Here is an 18318-nt window from a genome sequence, read left to right on the forward strand (position 1 = left end):
TTTTGTGATAATGAATGTTAAAAGTTAAATAAATTAATAATGAAAAAAAAAGATAACGAATTCAGTTTTAGACAAGATGAGTCACCTGCCCCAGATTACATAGGTACTATGTGGGCAATACTGGGATTCAAAAGCAGATATTCTACCCAAATCCAAAGTCTTTTCCCATTAAACTATGCAGTCTCCTTCCTTGAGAGCCAGAACTGTTTCATTTTCTATCTTTGGATCCCCCAAACCAAGCACAGCACCTAGCACACAGTAGGAGTTTAATAAATGTTTGTGGAGTTGGATCATTCTCTTTGTTTCCTCTTTTCCAGCCAACACCATTTCCAGGTCTGAAAAGGCCTCCTTCTCTCTCCTCCCCTTCTCCAATTCCCATTTCTTCACAGCCCAGCTCTGGCCCCACATCCTCAGTGAAGCCCCTCTGAACCCCAACCTGTGAGGATCTCTCTCCTCCCCAAATCTCTGAGCTGATTACATACCCTGCCATATGCGTATATTGGGGCAGGGCGGGGAAAGAAATCTTCCTCTATGTGGGAGGCATCTTCTCAGCTGGCATGCTGCCTCTAATTTCTGCTGGGTCAACAAAGGCCTTAATTAAGCAAAAGAGGACCTAGGCTGGGGGAGTGGTGACCTAGTCAACAAAGGGGTGGAGTTGGGATGAAGCCTGCAGTGCCCAAGGAGTTTAGCAAAACAGGGACTGAGTAAAGACTGGCTGAGTCCAGGCTGGAAGACTTCTAGAAGTGAGGCTAATGGTGAAGGGACCAGGAAAAGACTTGCCCACTGGGTGGGTCATGGCAGGCACTCCCTATAGAGCTGCTGCTCCAACTGAACATAGGTATTACTCCCTGAGAAACAGCCAGGTAACACCTTCAGTGTCTTGATGTTGAACTAGGTAAGGGATCTAGTTGGGGGAGGGGGAAAGGAACCAAAGAGAGGATTCATACATCCAGATCTGGAAAAGCCAGGCAAAAGGGAAGACAAGTGTTAGCATGATAGCATTTAGAGTTAAAAGGGACTTTGATAATAATGATTAAAGCTAGCATTTATATAGCACTAATGATATGCTAGGCTCTACAAATATTATTTCATTTGATTCACAACACAAAACTGAGAGGTAAACGCTATTATTATTCCCATTTTACAGTTGAGGAAACTGAGGCATAGCTTAAGTTACTGCCCAGGGTCACACAGTTATTAAGTGTCTGATGCCAGAATTGAATTCAGGTCCTCCAGAGTTCAAGTCCAGCATTCTATCCCCTGAGTCTCCTAGCTGCATTGACCTTAGAGATTATCTAGGTCAAACCCCTCGTCTGATCTGCCCAAAGTCACACATCCAGTAAGGGTCAGAGTCAGCATTTGAACCCAGAGCCTTTGGCACCTTCCTCCTCCAGCACAGTAATGTTTCCACCATATCACATAACTGGGCTTAGTTGGACTCTGTCACCATGCCGTGTCTTTACAATTTGCCTTCTCATGTCAAGCTTGCACCCTGAGATTCCTCATGTTATAAAAAGCTTCTTTTTCTCTCTAAACAGCGAACTGAATGAACTCTAGGACATGCCTGACTGCACCGCTGAGGAAGAGGGATGGGGAGAAGTATGAAGCAAAAGCAGTAGGTTCCTTGGCACCAGGCGGAAGCCTGTGGGGCCCTTTCCTCCAGCCCCAGTGGACCCTTTACCGAGTTTTCTCCGCTCCTCTGAGTCCTGAAGGAGAACAGGTAGTGAAGGGCCCTCAGGCACAGTGATGTGGAACTGGAGAAAAGCTTTCTCATATTTGGGGATCTCAGAGTCTGCTACAGCTGCCAAGAGAGGAACAGGGAAAGATAGCTGTGCCATCCGTGATGTGGGAAGACCTACCACTCTGCCCAAGTCAGGAAGCTAAGCCTTCTCTACTGAGTCTGTGAGTCACCTCCTCCAGGAAGCTCTTCCTTATTGATCATCTACCTTCGTTCAGTTTACTCTGGGATTCCCAATGCCCTCAGTATTTATAACTCAGCTTATATCATAAATGTAAAACAAGGAGGACCTTCAAGATCATTTAGTCTAGAGGTTCTTAGCCTGCGGTCCATCAATTGCCCCCCAAGGGGTCCATGAACTTTAATGGAAAAAACCATAGCTTTATTTCAACATAATTGGTTTCCTTTGTGATTCTATGTATTTTATTTTATATATTTGAAAAACATTATTCTGAGAAGAGGTCCATAGCTTTGTCAGGCTGCCAAAGGGTCCACAACACAAAAAAAAGATAAATTATAAAATTCCTCTCATTAAGGAGAGGCAGGGTTGGGTGCCATATGCAAGTGACCAGCAGAGCATCTCAGCCCTGATTCATGGGTAAAGGTTGTATTTCAGTTTTCATCTCTCTATAATCCAGCCTACCCCAAAACCAAACCCTGGTCTCCCTAATAATACCCAGGATAGAAAAAGATTTGGCTGATTTTTATGAAACAAATCACAGAGATACTGGTGACAAGGAAGACAAGAGGAAGTTTGATGTGAAATGGTCCCAACAGCTTTCCCATGCAGGAGGGGAGGGATGCTCTCCCAGCAGGCCACTCCTGCTAGCCATGGGGGCGTGTCTTTCCTGATACTCCCCCCTCCCCAACACTCGCACAGAAGTTAGTAGGGCAGAAGACTCTCAAGCTTGAGGATCTGGACTCTGGGAGAGACCTCCTTCCTCCCTCCAATCTCTCCTGAGTCTGCACAACAAATAAACTGCCCAGGAGGTGACAGTGTCAACAAAGCAATCTAGCTCACAGAGGGCTGTTATAACAACAAATGAGCCAGATAAAGGCAGCAGTATTTTTTTAAAAGGAGTCAAACAGGCAGAAGAGATAACAGTGTTAATAAAGGAATGGAGCACCAGAGGGGCAAAGACATCTTCAAAGGAGCCAGGCAGAGAGGGCCGTATGCAAGGCTTCATGGAAATCATGACAGCATCAACACACGTGTCCAATCCCAAGCCAGGGCAAGAGTCAACAAAAAAGGTGGACTGGAGAAGGGACAATTGGCTTTCGTGGAGCTAGCTTCCCCCCAGGGTTGGGAGGGGTGTGGGAAACGAAGGGAAGGGAAACCCAGGGGGCCAGGGCCAGACGGTCTGGGTGTTTACTCACGGGGCCCATCACAGAGGGCGATGGCAGCATAGTAGTGGGACAGGCCTCGGAAGTGTTTGGCCTTGACATTCACCATGGTGGTCCAGGAGAAGGGCACGTAGTCTCTGACAGGTGGCTGGACCATAGTCTGGTACACAAGGGAGTACACATCCTCCACCTGCCAGCAGTGGTACCGTGAGTGTGGCCCATCAAAACATGGGGAACATGCAACCCCCAAACCACCTGCAGCCCCTGCCTGCTAGCTCCTACCCCTCTATACAGGAGCCAGACCACTCACTGCCCTTGTCCTTCCTCCCTGGACCTATCCCTCTCAGTCTCCTCCCCCTGCCTCCATCTCCCTTGTTCTCTATCCCCCATTCTATTCCTGCCGATGTACCTTCATGCCCTCTTCCAATCCTCTCTCTGCACCTGTCTCTCCCATCTACGCCTGTCCCCTCCTTTCTTCTGTTAATGCCCTTCAAACTTCTGTCTGCACCTGCCCTTTCACTTTCCCCAGTCTCCTCTCTCCAGATTCACTCACTTTCTTTTCCATTGCTCTACCAACTCTTCTCTCTTTTCTATCTGTTCTCCCTCTCTCTATCTACTTGTCTGTCCCTTCTGCCTCTTCTCTTCCTCTTTTTCCTTAGAGTCCAGGTTCTCCATTACCATACTCTTCCCTCAGCATTCTCCTGCCCCCCCATCATCTTCTGAATCCTCATCTGCCCATCTTCCCCTCCATCTCCTCTTGTATCTATCATCCTAACTCTGCTGACCCATCCCTCTATCCCCACCCTCCATAACACCTATCTCTCTCCATCCCTCCACCTCTATTTCATGATCTCATCCCACTCCAAAGAGCTAATTCCATTGAGAGTCCTTCATTCTGTCTTTTCCTAAGTGTGGTGACAGCTAGGTGGCACGGTGGACGTAGCACTGGACGTGGAGTCAAGAAGACCTGAGTTCAAATCCAGCCTCAGACACTTATTACCTGTGTAACTTGGGCAACTCATTTAACCTCTCTTTGTCGCAGTTTCCTCCTCTGCAAAATGAGGATGACAATAGTGCCTACCCCTAGAGTTGCTGTGAGGATAAAATGAGACACTATTTGCAAAGCACTTTGTAAATCTTACAAAACTATGTGAATACTAGTTATTCTTGGGATACCTGGGCATCAATCCCTTCCTATCATTCAAGTCTCCCTCCTTAATAACTCAAAACCCCTCTGCACCTTCAGCCATTTCTCTCCTCTTTTATCCAGTTTATGATAACAAGGTGGTCTTTCTAGTCAAGGCCAACCTCTCTATTTGTGCTCTTTATCCCATCCTCTCCTGCTTCTTCCAAGAGTTGGCCCCTCTGATCATTCCCTTTCTTCCATCTTCTTTCTCTATTTGTATTGGCTCCTCTTATGTCTACAAACATACTCAAGTGTCCTCCATCCTCAGAAAATCCACCCTCAACCAAGCCACACACTCAAGTTAACTTCCTATTTCTCTCTTCCCTTTTATTGCCAAACACTTAGAAAGAATCATTTCTGTTTGTTCAGTGTCCTCACTTCCCCTTCACTTCTTAATCCTTTGCAATCTAGCTTCCAATCTGACCTCTTAAAGCGTACCTCCCAAGCTTACCAATAATCTGTTTATTACTAAATCCAATGGGCTTTTTTCATCCTCATCCTTCTTGACCTCTCTAGCATCTGACACTGCTGGCCACTTTCTATTCCAAGACATTCTTTCCTCTCTTGGCTCCCACAATACCACTCTGTCCTGGTTCTCCTGCCACTTGCCTGACTGTTCCTTCCCAGTTTCCTTTCCATCCCTTCTTAGTGTTTTATATCTGTATGTACAAAAACAGGCTGTAGCCTGGGCACTCTTCTCTCTCTACACTTTTTTTCCTTGGTAAAATCATCAACTTTTATGGGTTCCATTATTATTTCTACAAATAGTCCCCAAATAGTCCTGTTTCTATCCTCACCTCCAGTTGCATATTGCCAGCTTCCTCCTGGACATCTCTACTGGATGTCCCAAAACAGAAATCATCATTTTTTCCATTAAATTTGCCTTCCCTCCAAACTTCCTTTTTTTGTGGCCATGGTACCACCATCTTCCCAATCACTCAAGTTTTTAATCTCAGTCATCCTTGATTCGTTCCTCCTCCACTCTCCTACCCCATTCCCCATTCAATCATTTGCTGAGTCTATTGATTCTGCTTCCAGCATCTCTCTCACCTCCATTCCTTTCTCTACTTCCTACTTAGATACCACCCTTGTTCAGGTCTTCATTATTGCTTGTCCAGATGACCATAAGAGCCTCCCAATTGGCTTCATGGTCTCCATCCTCTCATCTCCAATCCACCCCCCACATAGTTGTTGGAAGAATCTTCCTAAGGCATGGGTGTGACCCCATCTTTATCTCCTGATGAAAAACCTTAAATGGCTCCTGATTACTTCTAGAATAAAATACTCCTCAGCCAGACCTTTAAGGTCCTCCATCATCAGGCTCCGACTGACCTTCCCAGTATTATTTCATATTACCTCTTTTCACCCACTTTATGTTCCAGCCAAATTACTGACAAAACTAACTGCCAAATCTTCTGGCCTTCTCTCAGTCCCCATCCTTCTTGCCTCTTCAGTCTTTGATACTTATCATCCTGCTCTCCTCTCAATCAATTTTGCTTCTCTCTAGGTTTCCTGATTCTCCCCTACCTGTCTGATTGATCTTTTCCAGTTTCCTTTGCTGGATCTTCATGCAGGTCATGCCCACTAAAGCTGGGTGTCCCCAGGCCTCTGTCCTGGGCCCTTTTCTCTTCTCTCTCTATAGTGTTTCCCTTGGTGATCTCATTTGCTCCCAAGGTTTTAATTGTCATTTCTATGCTAATGATTCTCAGATTTACTTATCTAGCCCCAAGACTCTCTCCTGCAGCCTTCAGGCTCTAATCTCCTGGTGCTTATTAGACATCTCAAACTGGGAATACATTCAAACTGAACTCATTATCTTTCTCCATCAAACTCTGCTCCTCTCCAAACTTTCCTATCACTGTCAAGGGTACCACCACCATTCCAGTCCCAGGCTCATAACTTGGGTATCTTCCTCAACTTTTTACCCTCTCATCTCATCCCACCCCAGTATCCAATTTGTTGCCAAGTCCTATCAAATTTACCTTCAGAGTGTCTCCTATCTATGCCCCATTTTGGGGCACTGCCATCACCCTGGTGCAGGCCCTCATCACTTCCTGCCCAGACCCGTACAATGGCCCGATATTTCCCCACTCCAGTCTATCCTCCACTCAGCTCCCAAAGTGATCTTTTTAAAGTACAAGTCTCACCACATCAGCCCTACTCAATAACCTCCAGTGGCTCCCTATCATTTCCAGGATCAAACACAAAATCCCCTTTTTGGCATTCAAGGTCTCACCACACCAGCCCTACTCAATAACCTCCAGTGGCTCCCTATCATTTCCAGGATCAAACACAAAATCCCCTTTTTGGCATTCAAGGTCTCACCACACCAGCCCTACTCAATAACCTCCAGTGGCTCCCTATCATTTCCAGGATCAAACACAAAATCCCCTTTTTGGCATTCAAGGTCTCACCACACCAGCCCTACTCAATAACCTCCAGTGGCTCCCTATCATTTCCAGGATCAAACATAAAATCCCCTTTTTGGCATTCAAGGTCTCACCACACCAGCCCTACTCAATAACCTCCAGTGGCTCCCTATCATTTCCAGGATCAAACATAAAATCCCCTTTTTGGCATTCAAGGTTCTTCATGGCCCAGGCCCCTCCACCTAGCTTACTCCTTACACTCAACCCCATACTCTGTGATTCAGTGACAATGGCTTCCTGGTTTTTCTTTACCCAAAATGCTCCATCTCTAGAGTGGGCATATTCACTGGCTATTATCCATGCCTGGAATACTCTTCCTCTTTATACTTCCTTTAAGTCCCAACTACAATCCCACAGGTTAGAAGATGGCTTTCCCAATCTCCCTGAGTTCTAGAATCTTCCTCCACTGATTATCTCTAATTCATCCTATCTATAACTAGTTTGTACAGAGTTGTTTTCATGTTGTCTTCCCCATTAGACTAGGAGCTCTAGAGGGCAGGGGCTTTGTATCTCCAGGACAAAGCACAGTGCCTGGCATACATGCTTACTGACTATTCCCCATCTCTTGCTCTATGTGTCACTGCACGATTTCCTCTGTGCCTTTAATCTACTTCTTCCTCAGTTCTGCCTCTCAAATGTGTGATCTTCCTTCCAAGACTCCATTTTATTTTACAGATGAAGAAACTGAGGACCATAGTGGGGAATGAACTTGCCCCAGGTCACATAGGTAAGAAGTGGTGGTGCTGGGATTCAAATTTAGGTCCTTAGATATATGGGAGTAACTCTTGCTTCAAAGACTGTTTCATCTCCCCTCCCCCTCAGAGGCAATCCTGGAATCCTTCATTGTCCTCAAGAACTTGAGACAGGGAAGTAAGTGTTCAGTGAGGGGCCTACCCGGGAAGCTTCCTGGGCAAGTCTCATCTGGGAGAGAGGTTCTCGGGGGGTCCCAGACAAGGTAAGCTGCTCAAAGACACACTCTTGGACCTGGGCAGTCATGAGTCGAACCAACATTGAGAGAGAAGCCACACTCATGTCCAGGCTTGGAGCATTAGAGAAGTTTTCCTTCAGGTAGTTAAAGGCACCTGTGGGATCAGAGACACAATTTGGGAAGTGGTCCCCTCTAGGTTCCACAAAATTCCTTCTCAATGCTTGGGTCCAATTGTAACCCCAAACAGGGAAGCAAGGTAATTGAACCTTGAGGGTCAGGATGGGAACAACTATTTCCTTCCAATATTCCTGATGAGGACACCAACCTCTCTGCTGCTCTGAGATTGTCTATAGGGAGTAGGTCAAATCTGGCAGAGCCCAAGCCTTTGCAGTGGTGCCCTGTAAAATGGCCCCTTATACTTTAGCTATAAAAAGGAGTATGTTGACAGAAGAGAGAGGAAGAAATCAAAGTGAGACCTTGTCCTGGTGCAGCAGTCTGTCTCTAGTGAGCCTGGTGACCAGGGTGGCACATTTCATATGGCTCATATCTGTGGGCCCTATGTTGTATACCCATGAAAAGAATCTCATGCACTGTGCTGTGCTGCAAGCACTAGAGTACAATGACCCTGTGTCACAAGGTCATTGGAGTCCTTTTATCTTTTCCCAGTTTCATCTGTGGTCAAGAGACCTTGATAACCAGGTGGATCTAAATATGACCATCTCCTTTCCCTCTGCCCATACTCTCCTCCAAAGCAGCATTTAGTCTTGCCCTCACTTCACCACCACCTAGTCCCTGTGCTTGTTCTCTGACCCAGAGACCATCCCACCTGAGTTTATTTTCATTGCACATGGGCCCATTGGTTTGCTCAGTTTTGTTTTAACTATAACTTTCCCCACCCCAAAGCCCAGTGAAGACAGGGGCATATCTCCTCCCCCTCTGATCCCTTATCCTATACTACAGAGATCAAAAGAAAAATACATATACATTATATGTAATTTGGGCCCTAATACATCCTGATATATGGCTTATTCCTAAGAAGCTCCAACAAGAAATGATTCTGTTACCCGAAGGTGACTATTCCATCACTAGGGAATGGACAAACATACCTGCTGCTCTCTGGAAGGCTTCGATGGCACAATCAATGCCCGTCCTGGTGCCCCTATCCTGCCGGGCCCCAATCTGGGTATAAAGGGCACCAATGTTAAAAAGGACACTCCCCTTCTCAAAGGCAAGGGTCCTCTGGTGGGAGGGGACTCCAGTGAGGGAGTCATACCTGCAGAAAGAAAGAGAAATGGAAGTCTCTGAGCCAAGCTGGCGAGTTCTCCACCCAATACATATAGGCCCATTCATAGAACTACTGGCTCAGTCACCCCTTCATGCTTTCATCAGGCCAATCCATGTGGACCCAGGCCAAACCAGAGTACACTGTGGGTGAGGAAGACAGGAAGAAGGAGATAAGGCAACATCCCTTCCCTCAGAGAGCTTCCACTCTGGTTGGGCAGATAAAATTCATACAAAAGAAAAGATAAACGATTTCTTCATCCACCTGTAAGAGATGCTGGAGCGGGGATCACTGCACCAGGAGGAGGAGAGGAACAGACTAAGATGTTACTATGAGGTTTCTTCCCACTCTCAGGTTCCAATAGTTCAAAATTCTATAATCTCAAAATTCTATAATTCTCATAATTCTTCTAGGACACCAATGTTCCGTGAGTCTAAGGTCCTACAATTCAGTGATTCTATGACATACTTTACTTCAAGCCTTCCCTGATCCAGGATTTTGTCATTTCCTCTATAGGTTGTATATCATACTCTTTCCAGACCTTAATCAGTGGTCAAGGCTACTTCCTGGAACTACGCACTCCACTTTGGGACAAATCTAGCCCAAATCCCCTCTACAGCAGCAACCTCAACACATCTACTTTATACCACCCAGTCTCTGATCAAATACCTCTAGTGAAAGGGAGCTGAAAGGAGCAGCTACAGGGCACAGTGGATTTAGCACAGGCCCTGGGCTCAGGAGGACCTAAGTTCAAATGTGACCTTCTGCAGACACTTCCTAGCTGTATGACCCTGAACAAGTCACTTACTCCTGATTGCCTCAACAACAAAAAAGCGGGGGGAGCTGCTCATTACATCCCAAGGTGGCCCATTCCAAAGGTTTGACTATTGCTTTACACCTAAGATGGTAGCTGCACATGTGTCTAGACTTCAGGAAAATGGAAAAGGGAGAAAAATAGGGGTCGTGGTTAAAATTAGGAAGGTTTGTCAGACTTGTACATCAAAATTGAGGGCAGAGGCCATGTCCTGTGTCCCAAACCATTTTCTATGTCTCTGAAGAAGAAGACACTAACTAGTTCATCCCTTGCTCACCAATGGAAGAAGACCCCAAGGCTTCTATTGGGAGAAAAGAAGCGGATGTCTAGGAAATAGAGATGGTTATAGTATTCCATGAGGAGGTCCAGACCCGCCTCATTCCTGCTAGGGGTTCGGATGGCCTGTAAGAGAGAGAACCAAGACAGTCAAATCAACAAACTTTTATTCAGCACTTATAATATGTCAGAAACTGGGTTAAATAATAAGCAAACAAAGAAAGGTGAAAACAGGCCCTGCCCTAATGGGGTTTACATGTCTTTACATGACAACATGTAAGTAACTACACACAAACAAGTTAGTCAAATGGGATAGATTGGAGATAATCTCAGAGGGAAGGCACTAGCATTAAGGGGTATCAGGAAAGGCTTTTGCAAAAGGCAAGATTTTTAACTAAGACCTCAAGGTTATATGATTTGTCCTTTGTTCTCCAAGAGGACCATGATATCAGGAAGATGATGACATGAATTGCAACTGACTTTGATTTGAGGGAGGGAGAGCTGAACAAGGTCATCAGCCTCTCTTTCTCCTCCAGAGCTATCTGGGTCCAGGCCAGGGAAGACAGGAGGAGGAGGTGAGGAGGGCATGCAAGACAGCTAGTACAAAGGCCGTGAGGCAGGGATAGAGAGGGTCTTGTTTAAAGAACAGCAGGAAGTCCAGGGTCACTGGATCATAGAACAGAAGAGGGGAATTAGGCAAGAGGTGACATTCCAATCTCTTCTTTGTACTAAGGGGGAAACAGAGGCCCAGAAGAGAGAAGTATGCACAGTCACAGAGCAAGTAAGTGTCAGAGGCAGGGCGAGAACTCTCAATCCGGGTCTTTGTCCACTACCTGACCTTAGCGAGGAGGAGGAGAGGAGGTAGAGTGGGGAACTCCAGGATTTGGGGAATACCATGTGTATGTGGCACAGTAAGATAGAGCTCCAGGCCTGGAGTCAAAAGAGCCAAGTTCAAATCCCTCCTCAGACATTTACTAGCTGTGTGACCGTGAGCAAGTCACTTAACCTCTGTTTGCCTCAGTTTCCCCAACTGTAAATTAGGGATAATAACACCTACCTCCCAGGGTTATTGTGAGGACCAACTAAAATAATAATTATGAAGCACTTAACCTAACACATAATAACTTTTTATACATATATATGTTATTTTGTTATGGTCATTATTATCATCTCCCCTATCAGAGTGGAAGCTCCCTGAGGGCAAGGAAGCTTCACACCTTCGAATTTGCTGGACCTCAAATTGTCACTTTTTGACTGGTACCAAAACTTCTCTCTAGTATGGAAAAACAGGTTGGGATTTGGAATCTGGATCTATAAAATGAGGGGGCAAGTGCTAAGCGATATATAGCATCCTTTCTAACTCTTTCTATTGGGCAGAGCTGGGATTCAAGAGACTTGGGCCCTACCTATTCCCACTTGGGCAGCTGGCTGGCACAGAGGATAGAGTGCTGGGCCTGGATTCAAGAAGACCAGAGTTCGAATCTGGCCTTAGATACTTAGCAGCTGTGTGACCTTGGCCAAGTCACTCTGTTTGCTTCAGCTTCTCCATCTATAAAATGGGGATAATAACAGCATGTCCCCTCCCCCTCACACCCACTTGGGTTGTTGTGAGGATGAAATGATATAATATTTATAAAGTTCCTCAGACGGTGCCTGGCATGTATTTTTGATGTTTAGTCATTTCAGTCGTGTCTGACTCTCCATGACCCCATCTGGGGTTTTCTTGATAGAGATATTGGAGTAGCTTGCCATTTCCTTCTCCACCTCATTTTACAGGTAAGGACACTGAGGCAAACAAGGTTAAGTGACTTGCCCAGGGTCATATAGCTACTAAGTGTGTGAGGACAGATTTGAACTCATGAAGATGAGTCTTCCTGACTCCAGGCCTGGCACGCTGTGCACTATGGTGCCACCTACCCACCCCTGACACATAGTAGGTACCATATAAACGTTAGTTACTATTTAAGTGCTTAGCCCAGTGCCTGACATACAGTAGGTACTCCATAAATGTTAGCTATTATTATTATTACCTGCAGAATCACAAAAGCTTAAAGTTAGAGGAGACCTGAGGGACAATCCAATCTAATTCCTTCCTTCTTACAAACTGGGAAAATGAAATCAATAGAAGCAAAGTGAGTTGCCCAGGGCTAATCAGCCAATAAGTGGCAAAGCCAAAATTGGAACCCAGGTACAGAGATCCCTTCCACATCATGACTGAGAGTCAGCATAAGAAATTAAATGGGAATTTGGGGAGGAATTTTGTGGAAGCTGCAGAGGACAAAGTTAGATGACATAGAGCCTATGACCAAATACTTGACCCAAATTTTACAATAAAGTACTGTAAACACCCCATAAAAGAAAAATAAAAAATTCAGACTTCTTCTCTGGTACAAGGGGAGGGCCAAAATAATTTACATAGATTTTCCTGATCATGGGGGCACCGGACCTTTAGCCCCTGCAATGTAGCAGGGGTAACTGTATTTTCTGATTCCAAGTTGAGCTCCTTCCATCCACCCTGTCCTCCCCCTGAGCTCCTTCCCCACACCCCTCACCCTCATATGTTCCACTCATGTCTCTCTACGTGGTCTGCTGAGTCACTGGGTACCTGCCCACACACCTGTCTCAGGTCCATAAGTTTCTTGATCTCCACTTCATAGGACGTGCTGTCCTCACCATAGTGTTCTGAGATCATCTCCTGGGGAATGAAAGGGAACGAAGGGATGGTATATAGTTCTGAATGTCCCATTTTAGAAAAGCCACAGATAACTGGAAAGGGTCCAAAGGAAGGCAGCCAGGATGGTGAAAGGGACTGAAATCATGCCATAACAGGATCAGATAAAGGGACTAGGAGTGCTTATCCTGGAGAACAAAAATTGAGCAGGGCATAGTAGCTATCAAGTATTTGAATCAAAGTGGCAGACCTGAGTTCTAATCTTCCCTCAGACACTAAACGGCTGCTCAACCCTAAGCAAGTCACCTAACCTCTCGGTCTCAGTTTCTTTCTTTATTAATAAAATGAGAGGGTTGGACTCATTGGCATCTAAGGCCTGTTCTAGCTCTAAGTCTGTGTTCCTGTGGTTTGAAGGGCTATCACAGAGAAGAAGGATTTGAATTGTTATGTTTGGCCCCAGATGGCAGAACTAAAAACACTGGGTGGAAGGTATAGACTGAGGTTCAGCATACAGAAAAATTTTATAAAATTTTGTAAAACTTAGAGTTATCCAAAAGTAGAGCAGCCTTCCCCTGGGAGGAGCTCACTAGAGGTCTCCAAGGGATGATTAGACGACTACTTCTTGAATGCATCTTAAAGAAAATTCCTGTTTGAGGAGGAATTGGACTAAATGGTCTGAAAGACCCATTCCCTAAGAATCTATGAATCTGGCCAAAGCAAATCGACAGTGCGATCCATTTTACAGGAGAAGAAACTGAGGCAGGAGAAATAACTTGCACCTGGTCAGGCAGCTAAGACATGTCAGAGTAGAAACTGGAACTCAGGTTACCAGACTCTTCCCAACCAGGCTGTACGGTCCCCTCAGGAAAGAGTCATCTTCCTCTCAGACTAGGGGCTCCCTGAGGGTTGAGGCCCTGTCCCTCCCCCAGATTGGAACCTTCCTCAGTCAGGACCAAGGACTTACCCTCAGGGGTGTGGCCAGATCCAAGTCTTTGGTCTCCTTCAGCCCCAGTGGAATCATGGGGACACAGATGCCTTCACTGAAACAAAAGGGACTCTGAGCTCTGAGGTTCCTCCAGAGGTCCAGGACCTCTCCAAGACCCCTCATCCCACCCTACCCCCAGGCTAAGTAGCTAGCCTGGACAAGGAAGGGGGTTAGATCCACACTTCTTCACCAAGGCCAGATAATACTTGTACGGTATTTAGCACCTTACTTACAGCAGGTATTTAATAAATACTTGTTTCCTCCCTCCCCAATCTGGGTTGTTCCTCCACCCTTCAGACCAGCCCTTGGAAGACCATGCTCAGAAGGAGCTAAGCCTGACCTCCAGTGCCCACTCTGGCACCAAGCTTCTTAACCCAGGCCACCTTCTGCTGTTGCCTCACACAAATCCAGATGGACCCTCCTGGCTACCTCTAGGCTTGAAGAACTGTATTCAAATCAATACCAACATGCCCTCTGGAAAAGACAAGCCAATGGGCTGGCCTGTCGTTTTATTCACAGCTTTCAGAACTGCCTAGACCAAACCCTCTCAAGTGTGTCATTCACCCTGTTGAAAGTCATTCCTTTAAACAAGTAAAAATAAAAAATAAATATTTAAAAGTAAATAAATATTAACAACAAAAATAAAAAACCAAAACCAAAACCAAAGCAAGCTCTTTGCAGGCGGGAACTACATTGTGCTGATGCTTGCATCTCCAGTGCTGAGCCTAGTGTCTAGCAAACAGGGACTAATAAATGCTTTTTTCACGTAGTCTTTCATTCCAACAACCTTTTAAGTCCCTTCTAATTCTGAGATTCCATGAACCAGAGTCTCTCCCACCTCCAAACCAGGAGCCCCAGTCCTATGGTTCCTGTAGTCAGGCACCTAGCTCTCTCCCAACCCCAGACTCAGGGGACCCTTATTTAAAATGAGGCACCAGGAATGGGGTAAGGAAAGACAGTTATAATAACCATTAACATTTCTATAGCACTTTATAAACCCATAACAACCTTATACAGGAGGGAGAGAAAATATCACTGCATCCATCTTCCAGATGGGAAAACTGAGACTTAGTAAGAAGGATGGGACTAACTTGCCCAAAGTCACCCAGCTAGTAAGCTAAATGAGTGCTGAAATGAGACACTTGGTAATACAGTGAGAAAAGCACTGGTTTGGGTTCAGGAGACCAGGGTTTGAATTCATTCACATTCTGCTATTTTTTTTTAGCTGTGTGACCTCAGACAAGTCACTTCCCTCTCTGAGCCTTCATTTTCCTCCTCTGTATTACAGAAGAGTTTGGATAGAATCCAGCACTTCCCAGAGTTTAAGAAGAGCTGAAGGGATTGCAAGTGGAAAAAGTTTAAGAAACCCTGGATTAGACGATGTCTGAGGCCCCTTCTGACTCTAGTCTCTTGAACCCAAAGCCAGCATTCTTTCCACTTGGCTTCTCAGATAATAATAGCTCTCATTTCTAGAGTGACGGAGACTTAAGACTTGCAGAAATCTGTGGCTCTAGGAGGGACGATGGACGCTGTGCCTGAAAGAAGAGGCTGCAGGGACCCTGAATCAGGGCAACTGTGTGGTAGTAGAAAATCAATCAGTAAGAATCTATTAAGTGCCTGTTATGTGCCACTGATGATAGGAAGAGGGAAAAAAATTAACTCCTGCCCTCAAGGAGCTTATATTCTAGGGGAATACAAGTATACCTAAGTATGTACAACAAAATACTTAGTAATTTCAAAGGAGAAGAAATCAGGAAAGGCCTCAATTAGGAGCTGAGCTGTGGATGGACCTAGGGGCTCTGAAAGGTAGATGAGGAAAGAGGGTATTACAAGCCCAAGGGAGAGTTTGTGCAGGCAAGGGGATGATAGAAGGTAGAATTTTTACCTGTGGGGAAAAGTCAGAAGGGGCATTTAGCTGGACTGTAGAATTCATAAAGGGGAATAATATACCAGAAACTTAGAAGGCTGTTTGGAGTCAGGTTGTGGAGGCTTTTAAATGCCCAACAGAGAAATTTGTGTGTGATTCTAGAGATAATAGAAAACCACAGGTTCTATTGAGCAAATCGAGATGTTCATTTTAGGAATATCAATTTGGCAGCTGTTTAGAAGGTGGATTAGAGGAGGAAGAGCCAGGAGGCCCAAGTGGAAGGTCACTATAACAGCTAGGACAAGGTTGAATGAGTTGAAGGGAAAGTAACAGATTCAAGAGATGTTTTGGAGAACAATCCACTATACTTGGCAACTAATTAGCCACTTATGAGGGAGAGTGAGGGGTTGAGGATGACTTCAGGGTTGCACAACTAACTGACTGAAAGGGCCGGGAAGAAGATTTGGAAGAGAGGGTGTTGTGCTTTGGACATGTCAAGTTTGGGATGCCTGTAGAACAGCCTGTGGGAAGCATCCCATGGGGAGCTAGTGATGCAGAGCTGGAGGGGCTCCAGAGGGGCTCTCAGGTCTGGGGGTCATCTGAGAAGAGATGATAACTGCACCCACAAAGAACCAATAAAATCCCCGGGAAGGGGTAGAGAGAGAGAAAAGGATCCTGGATTTCTGGTGAGAAAACATGGGTTCAAATTCTGACTCTTACTAGCTGCTTATTAGCTGCCGGTGACCTTTCCCGGTTGCCTCAGTGCCCTCATCTGCAATATGGACCTAGTCATTCCTGTCTCCCCCCACCTCCCTTACAAAGGACAAAGGAGAATAATTTAAATATAAGTGGCACAGAAACATTAAATGTTTGTTATTATAAGCCCCAACTCCTACACCAATGGGACAGGGATCTTCTCAGAGCCTCAGTTTCCCCTTCTTAAAAATAAGAAGTCTGGATTCCAAGTGAAAGCCCCCTCCCCTCCCACACTGGGCACCTCTCGTTCTGGTACACGTCCACACTACTGTTCAGCTCCTCCAGCTCCTCCTTCAAAAGCTGCAGGTTAGAATTCACATAGCTCAATTCCAGGGCGACGGTCTCCTTGACTCGGTGGTTGGTGGTAGCTCTAGGGAAAGAACCACAAATGTCTTGACTTAGGGAGTCTGAAGTTGTTCTTACCAGACAGTGTGATGAAAGAGGTGGGAGACCAGTGTAATTATTAGCCCCATTTCATAGATGGAGAAACCCAAGGCTCAAATCAGGGAAGAGACTAACTGGGCCCAGAGTCATCCCTAGCAAGTCAGAGAGGCAGAACTCTGCCGCATTTATTAAACACTTCCTAGGCACCAGACACTGTGCTAAGTGTTTTACAAATATTATCTCATTTGATCCTCACAACAACCCTGAAAGAGAGGCACTATTATTATGCCCATTTTACAGTTGAGGAAACCGAGGCAGATAGAGACCAAGTGACTTGTCCAGTGGCAAAAAGCTAGTAAATGTCTGAGGCTGGATTGGAACTCAGGTCTTCCTGACTTCAGACCCAGTGCTCTAACCACTGTATCACCTAGATGACCCCCACATTTTTCTCAACAGGGTCATTAAATAAGTAGAAACATATACAGAGAGCTGTGACTCTGTTATTACAGGAAAATGCCTATACTGAGGAAGGAGTCTGGAGAACATTCCCTTTGAAGCACTTACTGTGGAAAAATGTTGGACTTGGAATCCGAAGACCCAAGCTGGAATCCTAGCACTAAGACCTAGTGTCTGTGAGGCATTGGCCAAGTCACTGGAAGCAGCTGGGTGGCTAAGCAGCTAGGACACTGAACCTGGAGCCAGGAACACCTAAGGTCAAATCCAGCCTCAGACACTGACCAGCTGTGTGGCCCTGAGCAAGTCACTTTATTTCAATCAGTCTCAGTTTCCTCATCTGCAAAATGGGGATAATACCACCTCCCTCCCAGGGTTGTAATGAGGATCAAGTAAGATAAAGTACTTTACAAACCTTACTTAGAATAGTTCCTACTCTGGTACCATAAGGACTAAATCCCCTCAGAGGAAGCCAGGATGAAGAATACCTCCCAGACCCCCGGACTCCCAGACTAGAGTTCTTTCCCCTCATCAAACTTCCTTTAATCCCTCTTCCTGCCGAGGGGGAGTCAGAGAAGAGGGGTTTTCAGGGCACCTTTTGGGGGAAAGGGATGGTTTAAAGGGATGAATTTGCAATCCAAGTATCCTAAGACTCTCTGCTTAGGCAAGCCCTGCTTTCCCATCCTGTAGAGACACAAGTTCAGAGAAATTATCTCTATGAGTCTCTTCTAGTTCTAAACTATATTTAGAGTTAGCAGCAGTGCAGTAGAATGAGGGCTGGATCTAGAATCAAAGAAGTTTACTTTTCATTGTATCCTTAGAATTTAGTACAGAGCCTGGCACACTGTAAGAGCTTAATAAATGCTTGCTGAGGGTCTGATCAACCTGGATTCAAATCTTGCCTCTGCTACTTACTAGCCACGTATCTAACCTCTCTGGAGACCTAGTTCCTCCTCATTGGACCAGATGATCTCAATCTCTTTCTACTCTAAATCTGTGACCTGTGATTCCATGAATCTTAACCCAGCTCTGAGTCCTTCCTTTGTGGGCCAGGCATCACCAAGAGCTGAGACAGTGCATTCCTCTCCAGAGTGGCTCTGAGGAAGAGGGGAGGCCTGTGAGGGATGACCAAGGGAGGAGCTGTTCCAGGACAAAGTCATCACAATCAAGGCTTACATCATCCTCCAAATGTCCCAGGGTGACTG

The 18318-nt window shown here is 45.6% G+C and overlaps 1 protein-coding gene across 6 annotated transcripts in view; it reads right to left on the bottom strand.

Annotated features, from left to right (window-relative positions):
• RHPN1 (rhophilin Rho GTPase binding protein 1) overlaps window positions 1–18318 on the bottom strand; it is a 51110-nt gene that overhangs the window by 12746 nt on the left and 20046 nt on the right. For 2 of the 6 annotated variants that reach the window (XM_072602842.1, XM_072602840.1), the window contains exons 3-10: window positions 16518–16646; window positions 13633–13708; window positions 12615–12692; window positions 9999–10123; window positions 8732–8898; window positions 7592–7779; window positions 3116–3272; window positions 1682–1801 (exon numbers count right to left, since the gene is read on the bottom strand). In XM_072602842.1, the coding sequence (XP_072458943.1) occupies window positions 1682–1801; window positions 3116–3272; window positions 7592–7779; window positions 8732–8898; window positions 9999–10123; window positions 12615–12692; window positions 13633–13708; window positions 16518–16646 (1040 nt within the window). Of the gene's footprint in view, window positions 1–1681; window positions 1802–3115; window positions 3273–7591; window positions 7780–8731; window positions 8899–9998; window positions 10124–12614; window positions 12693–13632; window positions 13709–16517; window positions 16647–18028; window positions 18220–18318 lie in introns of those variants that run through there. The other 4 variants (XM_072602843.1, XM_072602841.1, XM_072602844.1 and 1 more) reach the window with 3 other exon arrangements.

This window comes from Notamacropus eugenii, chromosome 4 (genome assembly GCF_028372415.1).
Source record: "Notamacropus eugenii isolate mMacEug1 chromosome 4, mMacEug1.pri_v2, whole genome shotgun sequence".
Taxonomy (NCBI): Eukaryota; Metazoa; Chordata; class Mammalia; order Diprotodontia; family Macropodidae; genus Notamacropus; species Notamacropus eugenii.